The 17,570-nt window shown below is 37.2% G+C and overlaps 1 protein-coding gene across 4 annotated transcripts in view; it reads right to left on the bottom strand.

Moving 5' to 3' along the window:
• Positions 1 to 17,570, bottom strand: part of PARD3B (par-3 family cell polarity regulator beta) — a 1,062,783-nt gene that overhangs the window by 586,675 nt on the left and 458,538 nt on the right. For all 4 annotated transcript variants that reach the window (XM_075180190.1, XM_075180191.1, XM_075180192.1 and 1 more), the window contains exon 16: positions 14,229 to 14,273. In XM_075180190.1, the coding sequence (XP_075036291.1) occupies positions 14,229 to 14,273 (45 nt within the window). The remainder of the gene's footprint in view (positions 1 to 14,228; positions 14,274 to 17,570) is intronic.

Below are 17,570 nucleotides of genomic sequence, written 5' to 3'. Positions count from 1 at the left end.
CTGGTCAGCAAGTTGACCGCTCAAGTGATCAGGGGCTTGATGACGTCTCCTCTTCAGTTTCTCAGGCAGCTGTTGCCCGTACGAAATTGCGCATTCCAAAGAGAAGCTGGGATGACGCAGGTGGCAGACCACAACAGTTTGACATCTGGTTTGGTTTGAAAGAATTTAGCAAAAAAAGTGTGACCTTGGCCATAATTCCATCTGATCCTACTATTAACATGCAAAGGATGGTGGAGGATTATTTTCAAGAGGTAATTGATATGGAAATGTCAGACAGTCCCTTTCCATACTGGGAGGAAAAACAAGCAATACCTAAGCTGTCCACCCTCCTGTGTGTACTCAGAAAGAGTTTTCAGCACAGCCGGGAACATTGTCAGTGATCGACGTAGGAGGCTACTTCCTAAAAATGTGGAATTAATGAATTAATAGTCTGTATTGATGATGTACACACTGATGAGGGTGAGGATGATGCTTAAGATGATGACAACATCTTGACAGTGTAGAATTAATTTTACAACACTGTTGATCTAACCTGCCTTTAGGCAGTGGCGGATCCAGGGAGGGGCAATCGCCCCCCCTAGCAGGGGCTTGCTGCCGACAGCTGCACACTGTGCAGGTCCGTTCTGCAGTGACAGTGTGCTGCCCGGCTGCTCTGATTGTGTTTTAAACACAATCAGAGCAGTGGGACAGCACACTGCCACTGCCGAGCAGACCTGCACATAGTGTGCAGCCGCCGGCAGCCTTAGAAATCAAAAAGGGGGTGGGGCCTAAATCGTCCCCCTAAAATCGCCCCGGGTATATCAAAAGTCTTTAGGGCATTGATAGCTGGTTTAGTGGGGGCCCGAACAAACCAAGCACTTGTCGCTGAAGTGCTTGGTTTGTTAAAGTGTGCATGTCCTTTGTAAGATCCAACATATGGGAGGGTGGGAGGCCACAAGGACAAATCCATCTTGTATTACTTTTCTATTGTGAGTTTGAAACACTGGTGTGTAGCAATGTTTTCTAGATGTGATATAAACTGCAGTGTGTTTGTGTCGTTGCTCTGTCGCTTAACATCCAGCCAGCTCGCTGCAGTATTTGGCTGAAAGTGTATGAAAAGCATATTGTGACCTGTGAGATGTTAAACATTGAATGGAAATGACTGGAAATTAGTGTTAGTGAGGTTAATAATAATGTAGGTACAAATAATACCTAAATTATGTGATTTTAGCCCAAAAAATGGAATTTTGTAAAAAAAAAAATCAAACCAAACCAAAACACGCAAGGGCCGTTTTGGCAAAACCAAATTCCAAAAGGTAATCCAGATCGAAAACCAAAACACGGGGGTCAATGAGTATCTCTAATTTATTATAATTCCCATATTTGCCTGGGTGATTTTGAACCTTGAAAAGGTACCGGGTATGCCAGCTGTGCGGCACAGAGGGTTACATTAAACCTGGCATCATCACATCATTTTTAAATAGCCTTCCATGGGGAAGCTTTACCTGAGAGATCCCAGGCGAATCTGAGCCTGGAGTAGCCCCAAATTTCTCCCTATAACAAATAGAGCCCTATAACTAATACAATCTAGCAGTTAGGCAGAGGCTTTAATTAACAAAAAAAAAAAAAAACATTCTGGGGTCCACAAAACTGAACATATCCTTTATGAATTAGCAGCCTCTATAAATTTCCTAGTTGTATCTGTCACTTTCTGAAAAATAACATGGGGCTAAGGCTCTACAGTTGTAATTTATTTACTTTTGTTATGTCTTTATTTAATGCAGCCATGATTATACAGCATATTTTTTATTACGTGATGTCAAAGTCAAGTTGGATTACAGTGCTGCAACTGAATGGATAAACATTTCTAGAGAAGGACATAATTTTTACATGCGACACAAATATTATGACCTCAGACAAATAGAGGATGTGTTTCTAAATATACTTTGAGATCATGTTGTAACAAATGTCACATGATATTGGAGAGTTGCATGCCTGCTCAGAAGGGCCAAATTATGAACTAATAAAGCTATTTCATCATAGATTAAAGCACACATAAAGTTTTAATTTTTCAATAAATATATGAATGCAATGAACATAATAGTAACAATTATCAAATATCTTTAAAATTTATGTTTTCAGTTAAATTAAGCTTTCAAGGGGCATATTCAATTGTCGGCGGAAACGCCAAAAATCCCACGGTCCGCGCACTATTACAGTTATACCGTTATTACGGTAATAGTGCGTGGAAAAAATGTTACTACGGTAATTTTCTCGCTGGATTTCAGCTCACAGCTCCCTGAAACGCAAGCTGAAATCCAGCTAACTACTACATAGTTTTTACACAGTGGGATCTCAGAACAATTGAATACGCTCCCAAATGTCTTTTTTTTGTAGTTTTCTGCCTCATAAAATAGTAAGAAAGACACACAACTTGGAGAAGAATGTCTTGCACATGATAGAATGTCAGTAGAATTGGTTCCTCTCTCCTACGGTTCTATTCTTCTTCTATGAGAATATATTGTCTAGACATTCATAGATTAAAGTGACAGCGTCTGTCATATCAAGTGGTTCAAATATCATTTCTGGTGAGGTTATTCTGTTCTTGAAGTTCAAATATTTTCCTTAGATGGACTTATGAAGTGCAGCTATTTGATCATGTATCCACTGTAGATAATTTTCTGCATTTCTCAATTAAATGCATATGTATTGTAAAGGTCATCACAGCTAGTTGCAAATATGTTCCATTAAGCCCAAGTAGGGCTTATTTTCCATTAAACTGATAGAAAAACATATGTATACAATTTATTTTATACAGGAATATGCCTTCCACATATTTCTCTGTATTCCTCACTGGGGATGGCAATAACCTCGAGGCTCCGCAAGGACGCCTAAAATTTGGAATGCTTTAGATGCAAAGTAAAAATCTGTCAAGACTTTTTGCAGTTCTAAGTAAATATGGTTCTAAGAAAGGTAGTCAGAAAGAGCTTAAGTTCTGGTTGAGTTTTATATCTATGGTGTATGGTGATGCTTTGAAAAATCTCACTTGGACAGCACTATCCTAAAGAATTACTGTATCCATGCCTGTTTCACATTTGCTGCTGGGAAATTTTAATTTCTTTTTACTGAGGTGTAAATATGAGTGACACCACTACTTTAAACATTGTACTATACAGATAAAATACATGGGAAATGGTGGGAATTGGTCCAAGCTATGTTTTTGTTAATGTATTAATTTAGAACTCGTAATTGGAAGGGGGTACCCACTAAAATAAACAAAACAAAATCATTTTTATAGTCCTTTAGTTAGCTTATGTCAAATGAAATTATCAGGCTCAGGTTAAATCCTCAGAGGTGGCTTAACCACCCCCTGTAATGGGTGCACTGAGAATGTGAATGCATCATAAAATGGTGATCAATTGATTACTGTGATTAACTCTGTTCTTGTATTCACTAATAAAAAACTGTTTTTTTTTGTGTGTTCCTGGATTTGTGATAAAAAAAAATCTCTCCGATGTCTGTTCCAGGAGGCTTAGGCTGGGTACACACTATACAAAATTTTTCCAGATGCGATATCTTCGATGATAAAAAAAAAAAAAGTCCCAATAAGCATGCCAATTCATGTGTACATGCTACACACGTTTTACAGGATTTACCTTCAGATCTGTGCTCTTCATCTGTCATAACCATGGGCTGAAACGATTGTGACTTTGCACACTCCACAGAGATCTATGGATACTACCGGTCGTGAGTGCATACACACTGCAGAATTGGAACGACATTGTTCCATCATTGAATGAGATTTGACACAATATGATGTGCTTTGGAACAATAATCGTGCATCATTGCAGTGTACACACTAGTGTGAAATCTGGCCGAACTGTCGTTTATCATTCCATTGGCCCACTAATCAGCTGACCACACTCTAGTGTGTACCCAGCCTTAATGATTGGACCAAAGCAAATGTCTAAAACAGATACCTACTATGGACTCAGAAAGCTTCATGTTGAATAGGTATACTGGTTCTCATTTAGAGTTAGTAAAACTGCGCTGAGCTGCGGGAAAATGTGCGGACAGGTTTACAGTTGAAAGGGAGTCATGCTCTAGCTCAACTCTAAATGACAGTGTAAAAATGAAGCTGTTACTATTTGTGGGCTACAAGCAAAAACAGGCAGTATTTTTCCTGCATATAAATAATAATAATAAAAAAATATGTGCACCTCTTGCTTTACAACATGGTATGTCTGGATGTAAATTGGCATATCTTAGCTGAAATTGTTTCTAACTCTAAATAAGCCCATATGAGGTTCTAATAATATTTCTGAAACTTTCAAAAATATATTCTGCAGCTAAACCCGTCTTACCCCCCAAAACACAAAATGACACAGTAAACGTTTTCATACTCATTGAAAAATACTTACCACGCAAACATTTCTAAAGGATATATTTAAACATGAATTTATATTCTACAATTCTGATTAGCGCTCCTTAAAAATAGGTTTCACTTGATAAAGGAGGGGTACATGACCAACAATCAGCATCTTCTACTAAATTATTATTGTACAGAAATGTAGTGCTAGGCTTTCTGAGGAATTTAACTTAGTGCATAAAAGAGTCAGTGTGGTTATGATTGGCAGTCTAAATGGACTATGAGCTACTTTTGTCTGAGTTGCAATTTTAGGAATGCCATTTGGCAGAAAGAAAAGTAATCACCAAGTATGAGACAAGTATTATACAAACTACTGCCTTACAAAGCAAGTGCCTGGAGAGTTGTGTCTGTGTCACAGACAATTTGAGTCACAAGCTTCAAAACAAAGTAACTATAACTGAATATATAACTGAATACACCTAGGGGTGTAAAGAAAACATGAGTGTTGGCAGCCAATAGGAAGGACAAATGAAGTTTGATGAAGGGTTAAATAAGCTGAGTAACCGTGAACCCGTTAAACTGTTAAATTACTTGTGGCGTGTTATATCTGAAAGGCAAACCTCACATATCTGATGTAAGTGAAAATAAACCAAACAATATGCTAGGCTTAATTACTTTTAACATGTGTTGTTGCTCCCCACGTCAATGTTTTGTTACATGCATGATTTTAAAGCTACTAGAACAAAACAGTACATTTCAGGGCAGACTTCAGACAGAAATACTTAGGGCTACATCCTTGAGGTTGTATTGACTAAAGCATTACTTCACAAGAAGCATGGCGCACAAGCAAATTGTACATTTTATTTTTTAGAATTCATTTTTTAAAACTTGCTCAAAACAATACGCTAAATGCTATTTTGACTCATAAGAAAAACAAGCAAAAAACCTTCATTAGGGCCAAAGCATTGTATTTCTGCATTATATTTAAAAGCAGCATAACAATAGATTTTGGTGTTTTTCATGAATGACGACTCTGTAGTAGTTCATGCAGCTAAATGTACGCCGTCAACTACTAGCTGGACTAGTGGAATAAGAAAGCAATCCTGAAACCTGTGCTGTTGCTCTAAAACTGAATAATTCTCATCTCTTATTAATAACATTGGAAACCTATGAAAAATGCAGCCGGCCTCCACTGCAAATGAATGAGTTTTGATCATTTAGTTTAAGAAAAATGGACTGAATATAATTGGCCATGTGAACAGTGTAATTTTAAAATTAAGCACAATTTATCACAAATGTCAGTGACTGGAATATAAAGAGTCCTCAATATCTGAATATATATTTATGTGTATATGTATATGTATATATATATATATATATATATATATATATATATATATATATATATATATATATACACATACATATACATACACGCACACACACATACATGCACACACACATATTGTTCTCTGATACCAATCATGCTCACAAACATTAAGTTGCAAGCATCTTGTGACATTTACTTTCAGGGACCCTAACCACCCTGAAAACTTAAATCTACAGACTTGCTCATCTTTACCACCCTTGTTCTACCTATAATAAAATATTATATATATAGAGAGAGAGAGATATATATATGTGTGTATATATATATATATATATATATATATATATATATGTGTGTATATATATATATATATATATATATATATATATATATATATATATGTGTATATATATATATATATATATATATATATATATATATATATATATATATATATATATACATACACACACATAGACTATGGGTGCCGTCTCCTGGGGAAAACGGCAGCACTTCCCATGTACCAGCCAAGTAAAAGCACACCACCCAATGTCTAGGTACAAATAGCCACAGATAGTTTTAGTTAGCAGCTCAAAAATAAACAAACCATAAACATATGTCTGGCTCTAAATTATACAATAAGGAATTCCCTCTCTAAAGTAGAAGAACCTAGTGTCCCACATAAAGAGGATAACAGAACTTATTGGTAGAGACTGAGAGACAGAGATTAGACTCACAGGTGCAACTCCTGATTACAGGCAAAGTGTCTGGGAGGTTGGAGGGAAGAGAAGAGAGAGAGAGACAGACAGACTAGGATCAATGTGATAGCAGCCAATCAACCTACTAGTATGTTTTTAGAGTGTGGGAGGAAACCCAAGCACCTGGAGGAAGCCAACAAAAACATGGGAGAACATACAAACTCCACACAGGCCATGGTCGAGAATCGAACTCATGACTCCAGTGTTGTTAAGCAGAAGTGATAGCCACTATTCCACCATGCTGATCCAACACAAACTATCTCTCTGGAGTTTTAAGACACAGAAGACAGAAACCTGGGCTTTTTGCCATTAACAACTTCCCCAGTGTCAGGCGCCATCCCGCGATCCCTCCGGGACGGTCGCCTGTTCTCCGCCCAGCGCATCTGGCCGCCGACCTCAGTAACAGCGCGCCCCGTTGCTAGGCAACGGGACGCTATGAATGGATCTCCCTGGTGCCGGGAATGACAGAGCTGCAGCGCTGATTCTGATTGGGGCACCACGCTATTTAAACATCCTCTGGCCCTCCTACCAGTGCCAGAGTATCAGGTCTTCCTGCCTCCAGCATTTGTGTGTACCAGTCTCCTGTATTTGTTCCTGACCATCCTTGTGCTGCCTGTGACCTTTTGACCCGGACCGTTTGACCACCCTATTTGGATTCTCCTTTTGTACTGCGCTACCTGAACGTTATCAACCCGGCTTGTCTCACCATTCTTCTGGATATCCTTGTGTACCTCGTACTACAAGAACGTTACCGACCCAACCTGTCTGACACCTCGTTGTATCTCGCTGTTGACTCGTGAGAGGACCGCGACCTGCGTGTCCCTGCAGCGGAGTCCATACTTCCTTGCGGGAGTTTCTGGTAAATACCAGGGGCACGTTAGATTCCGCACCTTCCTCTGAGCTGCACCAACAAAAGCAGGTACACAATATAGTTGTGACACTCAGTGTCTATGTCTATTATATATATATCCATACATACATATATATGTATATATATGTTCTGACACCTTTCTATCATAGCCAGCTTTAACTAATGTATCCCACCCATTGACAGGTGACACTGAAACAAGATAATCAATGTTATTCTTTTCACTTGTCAGTGGTTTTAATGTTGTGGCTGATTGTGTGTGTGTTCTGCATAATTCCCCAATACGTACACTGTCAATGTAGCCAGCTAATCGCAAAACTTTTAGCTTTTGAGATTGACTGTAAAGGACAAGGAGATAGTACAGTCAAGTTCAAAGGCAGATCTCTAATTACAGTGACAGGCGTGTCCTACCTCTGCTCACATTCTTACCATGCATATTCTTGTACAGAGATTCTCAACAGACCCCAGCTGCTGCTACCTTGTATATTACCACTGTACTAAGCGTTCAGTGTAGCTCATAAAAAGACAGCATGGTCACTATCCAGCTGTCTGTACATATCAACACCCAGGCTTGATATCAAAGTCTGATGGCAAAGGACTTCTCTACACCATGAAGAAATGGAAGCTGAATAACCTGGTGAAATCTTCAAAAGAAGATTTAATCCAGCATAAAAATGATTTTTCACTTCAAATTATTAACATGCAATAATCATGCACTACATATTAGTATACAGCGAAAATACTTGTCACACCTGACATCAGACATACAGTGTATTTACATAAGCAGAGTTTAGCGTTCTGTATAAGCTCTCACATAGGTTTTCCACCATGGGGGGTGCGTTTCCACCACTCCCAACACTAGCACAGTGGCAAGGGTCGGATACCTAGGAGTCCTGCCTTTTGTGAGATGCAGCTGTCTCCAATACTAACGTTCACTGGGGAGCTTGGCTGGAAAGCTGGTAAAAAATTCAATCAGAAGTAGCTCTCATATCAGTAAGTGCCTCCTATACCTCCTTCTCTGCATCTCTTTGACGAAGGTCCTAAAACCCTTCAGCAGAAATTCACAGTACAAAGGAATTTTAGAAATGGGTTCATCACACATGTCGCAGGGGTTTCAGGGATGAACCACAACCTTGCACTAATCTTTGGGAAATGAGCTAACATTTTAAAATGATTTGTGGTGCTCATGCCCCCCCCCCCTCCCCTCATATTGGGCTGCTCAAGCACAGCACTGGTTCTTATGGTCTTGTGGATAACAGGTTTATTTGAAATCTATGAAAGACTCAAAAGTTCCTTCCCCTAATCAATGTTTTGCAGATTCCAACAAATTTGTATTACTGTGTTCTGCTTACTGTGGAAGGTGAGCTACATCCTTGGATTACTTTAGAGGACTACAGAGTCTAATGTTCAGAAAAATCTACAAGTTGCATTGAACCATATAGATGTAAAAGTGAGAACCATAGGTCACCGCATGGGAATAAATGCTTTTCATCCTCCTCTTTTACACGCCATTAATTACTTTTATAGTGTCACAAAAAAAAGAATTATTTTGTGTGACTGCAAACATTTCCAGGGATGAAAAAGTAAAATTGTAGTGCATCTTTCTTAAGCAAGACTGCTCTACTGAATACACAGAGTATTTTCCCTTTGTGATCTGGAATAAAATTAGTGTGCAGGAAAGCAAGTTACTTCCAAAGAGCATATTAAAAAGTTAATATGTGAAGTGCAGAAGAAAAATAATAGTGAATGTATTTGCTATGCTGTTTTTTATTAAAATGATATTCTTTCGTTATGTAATTTATTATATTATTAGTGGCTTTATACTTTTCGAGCAGCGTGCTCATTTTTAATGTACTAGTAGTAACGGATTTTCACTGCTAGAAATGAATTTAAAGTTGACAGACCATAATAATAAATATATTTGTGCATCTTTATCCTTAGTGTTTGTTGCACCGAGAGAAAATAAAGCTGACATAAGTGTGAAATGTGCCTACTATATGCGGCAACATAACTATATTTTAATTAACCGGCAATAATTAAATTGAGAAATGAAGCAGTGAATTGTAGTTAATATCTTTGTCTCAACTGCAAGATTCTATTTCTTCTTGGATCATTACCTATAATATGAAAAATATCATATTACAGCTTAGATATTAGTGGTCATTCAGCATTCAAGAACTATATATTATCACACTTCAGGTTAGGGACTGGGTAACAGATACTGTTTCTTAACACTGTGATCCATAGTGCGACAAGAAAATAATTTTCTGGTGTGGCTGTTAAGTCAGTCTAATTATTAAAATTAGCAAGTGGTATGGACAACTCCTTAAAGGTCCATTAACATATTTCTCTTTTCAATATGCTATTTGAGAGTAAACAATTACCATTAAGGGCCGACTACATTATTTATAAAATATTGTGTTGTCCCCCCAACCAGTATTATTTATTTATTTTCAAATATAATCGCCTGTCTACTTTTGAGGTTCCAGATTATGATAGTTACCGATAATCTTTTAAGTAATTTTCAAGGCTATCGCTGGATCACGACAACTGGCAAGAAGTTTCTATGCACCAGAGACACCCCCTTGCCACTTCATCCATTATGTCAGTGGATTACAATGCCAATATGTAATACTATTCACCACGGCAGCATGAGACGCCCAGTACGCTATGCCATTAATATGATGTCTTGGAATTCAAAACGCTAATACAAATAGAAATTCTGACTGAGGGACTAATTTCATTGGACATGATGCAGCAGGGTAGCAGCCCTAGTATACTTCATTGGCATATGGGAGTTGACAACTAACAAAAAGCTTATGGATAGCTTAGGCAATTATTGGTAGCTCATGAAAGGTAAAGGTAGGCAGGAAGAGGTTGTTGGGGAGCGGTCTATTGCAAACAAAGTTTAAATTTGGGTAATAACATTAATATTTTTTTCAAAAAGGAGTTAGCCTTTAAGTCTGGTGACACACAAGTGTCAATGAACGCTCTATTATTCCTGCCAAAATGTATAATTTTCAGTTGTCACAGAGTCAACTGCACCACTAGCTTGATGTTACATGAAAGTTAATGAACAATGTGTATTTCCGCCTGAATGAAATTCAATCGGAAACACTGTTTCCATGTCAAATTAAGAGTGCTTCAGTTGTAACAAAACGATTCAGGTAGTGGGGCACTGGAAAAGCATTTCACATTGAATGTTGTTTGTCAGTTCTCGTGATACCAGACAAAAATATGCAGCATGCCTAACGGTACAGTTCAAAGTATAGTATCCCAAATGATAATCTGCATGTGCTAATGTATGTCAACTATACTTTACAGTGTTAAACTCCATTAGAACGGTTTACAAAAGAACAGCATATGGTTTAAATTAAAAAATGTAGTGAAGCATGCATTTCAAATTTAATTTTCAATGCCTAGATGTGAATGCATTCTAGGGACTAGATTTACTAAAGGGCGGTTTGATGAAACCGCCACTGCCGAACTGTCAAACCGACAGTTAAAAGGCTGAAATCCACATTACAAATTGCCATCCAGATTTTTAACATGATCAAAATGCAAACAGCCAGATTTACTAAACTGCTGTCTGACAAATCATCAGGAAAACTGCCAGATAAAAGAGGTGGTTTTAAGATACGAGATTGCTCAAAATGCCAGCTCTTTGAGCGATATTACCATTCAGAACATAAGAGGAGGCACTATCGAGCTATGAAATATAGGGACAATCATTATATAATGATTAAGGGGCAAAAAAAATAATTAAATTAACTTATGGGGCATACTTTATTTTTCATTATATTAAGGGGGACATAATATTGAATTATTATATTATGGAGGCAATATATAGTGTCACATATGTGCATCATATATAATTATTGCCCCCATTTACCAATTAAAAAGCATTATTCTTAGTGACCCCATAATATAATAAGGAATGCCAGTAGCCCAGCGAGCCATCACCTGAGATCCCCCGGCTTGCTGCTCGCATTGGCGCTCCATGCAGTTTATCATTTTGCTTTTCATATACATAATAGTATAACCTAGCACTATAATGTGCTATGATACATTACAGAGTATTAGAAAGGCAGGAGAGCTATATTGTAACATAGGTCAACCGTAATTGTGCAGACTCAGAGATAAATAATTAAAAAGGTTGCCCATTAATATGAACTCCACCCAATCTGTTTTATGACTAGCCAGCAATAGTATTTTCCCTCTTTTATTATTGTATATCACCTACTTAGCACAGTGATTAGCATTGCCACCTCACAGCGCTGGGCCATGGGTTCAAGCCCGAACAAGGTACTATCTCTGTGAAGTGTGAAATGTTCTCTCTGTGTTTACGTGGGATTCTTCCCACACTCCAATGCTAATAGTTCGATTGACTTCTGACAATCTTAACCCTATATTATATGTGTGTGTGTGTGTGAGTGTGTAAATTATCTGTAAAGTGTTGTGGAATATGTAACCGCTACATACATAACAGTTAATAAATAAATATTTAGGGATGGATAGCAGTATACAATAAAAAACAAGTTGTAGGGCAACAAAAAATAGCTAGATCCATGTCTCCATATGACAATAAAGTGTACTCTTTGCTTTTATGTAACAAATAGCAAAAAATTATATAAAGATAACTATAGACTCAGAACGTTTTGGAGGAAAACGCAAGTCTCCACATCTTGTTTTCAATTAACTTATATACTGCTCCTCCAATTATTATAAACACAAGACTCCCCCTGATATATTCTCCATTCCTGATATGCACCCCCCATCCTCCCTCATTTTTACCTACTAAATCAATCAGCTAAGATTGGATATCCTGACTCAGCCCACAAACTCAAAAATCTCCAAGCTGCTGGGTATACATATTGGGAATGCTGGTTGCTCTGGAGGAGGAAATTTATTTGTTGGAGAGAGAAGATTTTTAGGTTAAAATAAAACAAACAACACAACTTGTGATATTATTTCTCTCCTTTCAATCATGGTGGCAGTTTCAATAAAATTTGATGTTATACTACTAATCCACATTTTATTTTATTTACATTGAACCTAAGATAATTATTTTAATATATATGTGTTCAGAGCAAAATCTAAAGTGTATTATTTCTAAAAAAATAAAATAAAAATGACTGTATGAATAACAAACTGATCCAGTCTTAGACTAGCACAATACCACTAAATGACCTTGCACTAACAGTTATGAGATAAAAGTATAAGAGATGTAAAACACGTTATATGGTAAAAAATAACTATATAGGATAATATTAAACAAATTGTAAGAGGCATTTAGTGAATCAGCAAATATTTGTTTAAGAAAATAAAAATAAATTTTTATGTGAAACATTTTTGTTAATAAAAGTATCTATGGAAATGTTAAAGAACAGATACAATTAAGTCAACAACAACTCGCCTTTTAGCACATAAACATAACCAGCATACAGGGTGCAGAATTTTCTCTACTGCTGGAGTGAGATGCTGTCCAACGCTCATTTATGACCATGCAGCATTACTTGTTTATAAGCTGGCTTCACTTAAGCATCATATGTGCATTTTTTCAAACACTAAAATATATGAGGGGCGCTGATTTGCTCCAGATTCATAAAAATGCCTCAGCAGAGAGAAATCCCCATGCGTGGTAGGTGTGAAGGAAATAAACAAGCCTCACTCAGCACACACCAAGGTCATCAGACTTTCTGTTCAGGCATTGGCCTTCTAAATATATATTCACTGGGGCACACTGATCTGTCTTCATGTAAATTACCACTGTCAGCATTGTGCACCGGAAAACACTGAAAGTTTTAATACAGGACAATGTGGGTGTGGTAATGATCTAATGATTCAGTGAACCAAGCTCTCAGTAAACCTAATACAGAGGCTTGATGTCCTTTGGGTGACAAGTATATCAGTTGAATAGGAGGTAAACGGGAGTAAAACTAGTTTAATCATTAGTTTAATACTGCTTAAATGCTGGGGGGGGAGAGGGAAAATACAATGCAGGAGGATTGAACATCATCATACCTATAAAAGTGATTGCCTATCATAATATTTTTTTTTCCTTTTCAACAAATCTTTCTCATCTCCTGTTTAAAAGGTTAAACAATGTCTTAAGCCCAAGCACTGCTGCCAATATTTGAAGGAATTTTTTTAGGAAAACTAGAAATAGTAGCTCACCACTGAGTCTAAAGCTGGGTATATAAGGATGCACTTATCGTACAGATCACACTATAAACGACCATTTGGTCAGATACTGCAAGAGTGTGTACACTCCCATGAACATGTTTTACCTTACAACACCAATTGCATCTGTTGATTTGGTTTTAGAAACTTTCTAAAAATCATGATCAATGATGGAACGATGTTGGGCAAATGAACAGCTGTGTAGGTAGATATCTGTAGAGTGTGCAGAGTCACAATCTATTCAGCAGATGGGTATGAGATGAATATCACAGAAGGTAAATTGTGTAGGGGGGTACACATGAATCTGCATGCTTATCGGAATTTTTAATCATTGGTAAAACCATTACAGAAATCGCATCTCAAGTAAAATGCAATAGTGTGTACCCCGCTTTAATGTATACATTACTTGTAGAAGATTTATATTTGTATTTCATAAACATATATTAGTATTTGATTAAGAGATGCTTGGGAACATTTATTTTTCAATGTTTTTATTTCATAAAGCAAACTGAGTCCTGGGCTCCCCAGTGGATCCCCTGGTAACTTGTATCACAAGCAGCATGTTGAAACTATTGTACACACTTTCTATGTTGTTTGCCTCTTTGCAGTTCCACCACAAACTATGACTGACAAATTAGCAATATAATATAGCTTTGGCATATACCAATTTTGTAACTACCCATTTTTATACCCATTTCCTATAAAACTTTCTCCCGAATAAACAGAACATAAATTCATTACCTGACTTGTGTCCATTCAGCAAAGAAATATTGCGTTCATCTGCCACTGTAAATATAAAACATAAATATCATTATCTAATCCCACTTTCACACACCCTAAACATTGAATGTTTAACACTTCGAAATATAGAGTATGGTATTTGCAGTTAAATTGATAATTATTAGGTGTACATTTAAAGTTCTTTACACATAAAGCACATTGACACCTCGATAGTGGTTCATAATTAAATAACAACACAAAATTCTGGAAAATCTGACTAACTGAGGTATTTGGGAATGCTGAATGAAACAGCTTTTTGTGCTTTTGCACTCTACCATTTGCTGGGAAATTTAAATATTTTGCTTGGATGTCTGCTGATTTTCACATAAATCACTGAAAGATCTTTAAAGTTTATTTCATGAAAGGATGGCGGATTTTTCTGCAATTGCAGTGGCTCTAAGCCATGTGTAAGAGTTCTTTAAAGCATGAAAATAAGTCAGGCAAGGCATATCAATACACCACAGCCACTGAACCATAATCCACAGTCTTCAATCTGGACAAGCCGGTCTTATTATTTATAGGCACAACTAAAAATTGACACTGGTGCATTTGGACTAGTCCTGACCATGTAGAGAAAACAATATAAATTCTGAAAAACACGGTTTCAGCATGTCTAGCCAAGGACTTTGAACAACTGCATGTCTTCTGTAAATCAGACTTTCATCACTGCCTCAAGAGCGAGGATGCGGTAATAAACAAAAATCATCTGAAGAAAGAATTTAGGATGAGTACTTTCTTTGCAGAGAACATCACTGAACAATCTATAGGCTGTTTAGGATGGAGAGGGAGGATGACAAAATTGTGCAATGAAATGGCTAAACGGAGGCCTAAATGTTCTGATATTAAGCAATGTAATCACCCTTTCCTTTATAAAAATGTAAAAAAAAGTTCAGTTAATGTCTTCAGTTCATAGAGTAATGACAAATTGTTAATAAGCCTACAAGTATGTGTAAATAGTTCTTATTTTCATATTTATTTTTACAAATTTATTTCTAGTCCTTTTTAAAATGTACACAACTCGGCAAAACTAATTCAGCAATATCACGAAATATAAATAAAAACTACAAATCTGTATATATCACAAATGTTAATGTAACTATACAGCACGATAAAACACTCAAAGTAATTAATCAATAATATTTGAAACTGTTTAATAAAATATGCATTGGAGGTAGAAAACACTTTACAGTACAATACACCTATAAGACAAATCCTTCAACAACTTACATACAAGAGAGGCTACTTAGGAATATGGAAAAATGAGGATTTCCAGAGCAAATGAGACTGGCCCTTTAGGGTTGCATTCTGTGTTTTACCAGGTGTTTGTGGAGCCCTTTTGAATGTGCAGAACAACTTATTGTGTGCATGTATCCTGAGCCAGCAGTGGTTCTGCATCAGCAGTTACTAATTTGGATGCCTATTGTGCTATTTGGGTGCATTTAACTGAAACGTGCATGTTCATTAAAAGCATTAAAATATACAAATGGACACAGGATGTAAAGACGGTCCTGGAGTCCCCTTACTCACCTGACTTTTTTTAAAAACAAAAAACAAAGAATTTGAAAGGATTTTGGTAGCAAAAAAAAATTATTTCCAGTTTTTAAATGCCCTCAGAGACAGCTATATATTCAGACTGGTATGCTTGGTACTTAATGGCTGTGTACTGGTCATATTTGTAAAATTAACTTTTTAGATACCCAGCCACTTGTGTGTGGTTGGGTACCTAACTTGATAAAATAAATTATGTACCATAAAATGAAATAAAAATTAATAAAATTTAGAGACAACCGTTCAGGTAAAAAAAAAAAGGTGTACAGATATTTTTATATTAATTTCAATTTAGGACAGAAGTTAGAAACATCTTTGTGAAGTTTGTATGTTCTCCCCGTGTTTGTGTGGGTTTCCTCTGGGTATTTCAATTTCCTCCCACACTCCAAAAACATACTAGTAGGTAATTGGCTGCTATTAAATTGACCCCTTAGTCTCTCGCGGTCTGTATGTATGTGTGTTAGGGGATTTAGATTGTAAGCTCCAATGGGGCATGGAGTGATGTGAGATCTCTGTACAGCGCTAATTAGTGGCACTATATCAATAGCTAATGATGATGATGTAAGCAGTATAGATCAGTTTTGTACTCTACTCCCCCCTCCCCAATAAACATCTTCTCACAAAATTAAACCAGTTAACAATTTGTGAAAACAGTGGAAATCTACAAGCTGGTGCCAAGTCATTGTAACAAGCACCAATACTGGAATGTTATCTCCGTAATGGGCCTGATTCATGTTCGGACGCAGTATATCTTGCGTGAAATAGCTTTCATATGCTTGGAAACGGACCTTACACCAATGAACGCAACTGCATGCAATTCATGCCCAAACGCATATGACATTATGGCCTACAACTTGAGAGGTGGACCGGAAGTGGTTTAATGTATAAGCCATGTACAAATAGAGAGTGACAAGGGCGTTCTGACGCATATGTTGCTGGTTCCAGTCTTGGGTTTCTTGTATGTTTGGTTTCACAAATTGCAGAGCTTGAAATTCAACCTACTATCTAGACCAGGGTTTCCCAAACCCAGTCCTCAGGGCTCCCTAACAGTGCAGGTTTTCTGGATCACATGCGACATAATTAGAACCACCTGTGGATCTGTTACAATGTGTCAGTCAGTAATCAATACACCTGTGCTCCAGCAAGGAGATATGGAAAACCTGCACTGTTAGGGATCCCTGAGGACTGGGTTTGGGAAACCCTGATCTAGACTAATTACTTTGCTTAACATGTCCTTTCTATTTTACCAAATAAAATATTAAATTATTATTCATTCAGTCAAAGTGCAGAAGCCAGGTGTGCTTTTGCTGCTTCCAGAGGCAGAACTAGCAAACTGTGGGCCCCGCTGCAGGAAGGAGGGAACCAGGGCCCCCGATCCTCTGCATATGTCATGTAGCAGGCCCCATTATCTCCATGGGCCCCGGTGCACGGCACATGTCGCACCAATGGTAGTTTGGCCACTGGCTGTTTCACAAAGTCTCTTTCTTTAAATTATTATATTCAAATTTGGTACATTTTGCTTGAGATGATTCAGATGATCACTTACAGCATCTGATCAATCTTACTCTTACACTTTTCAACATTTTCGTTTACCTACTTTGTAACAATTCCAGTGTTTCAACAGAATAACATTCTCACGCTAACCATGAAATACTATATCCAAGTGAGGTCAAACCCATCTTTCATCTGGGACCCGAAGTGTCTCTGTGTCATTGTTCTGGGACCCTAAATAAGATGGTTTCCAATAGAAAGTAT

Source organism: Mixophyes fleayi, chromosome 7 (genome assembly GCF_038048845.1).
Source record: "Mixophyes fleayi isolate aMixFle1 chromosome 7, aMixFle1.hap1, whole genome shotgun sequence".
In the NCBI taxonomy this organism is placed as follows: domain Eukaryota; kingdom Metazoa; phylum Chordata; class Amphibia; order Anura; family Limnodynastidae; genus Mixophyes; species Mixophyes fleayi.
The sequence above is the reverse complement of the archived record's forward strand: the minus strand, read 5'-3'. Positions and strand labels throughout refer to the sequence as shown.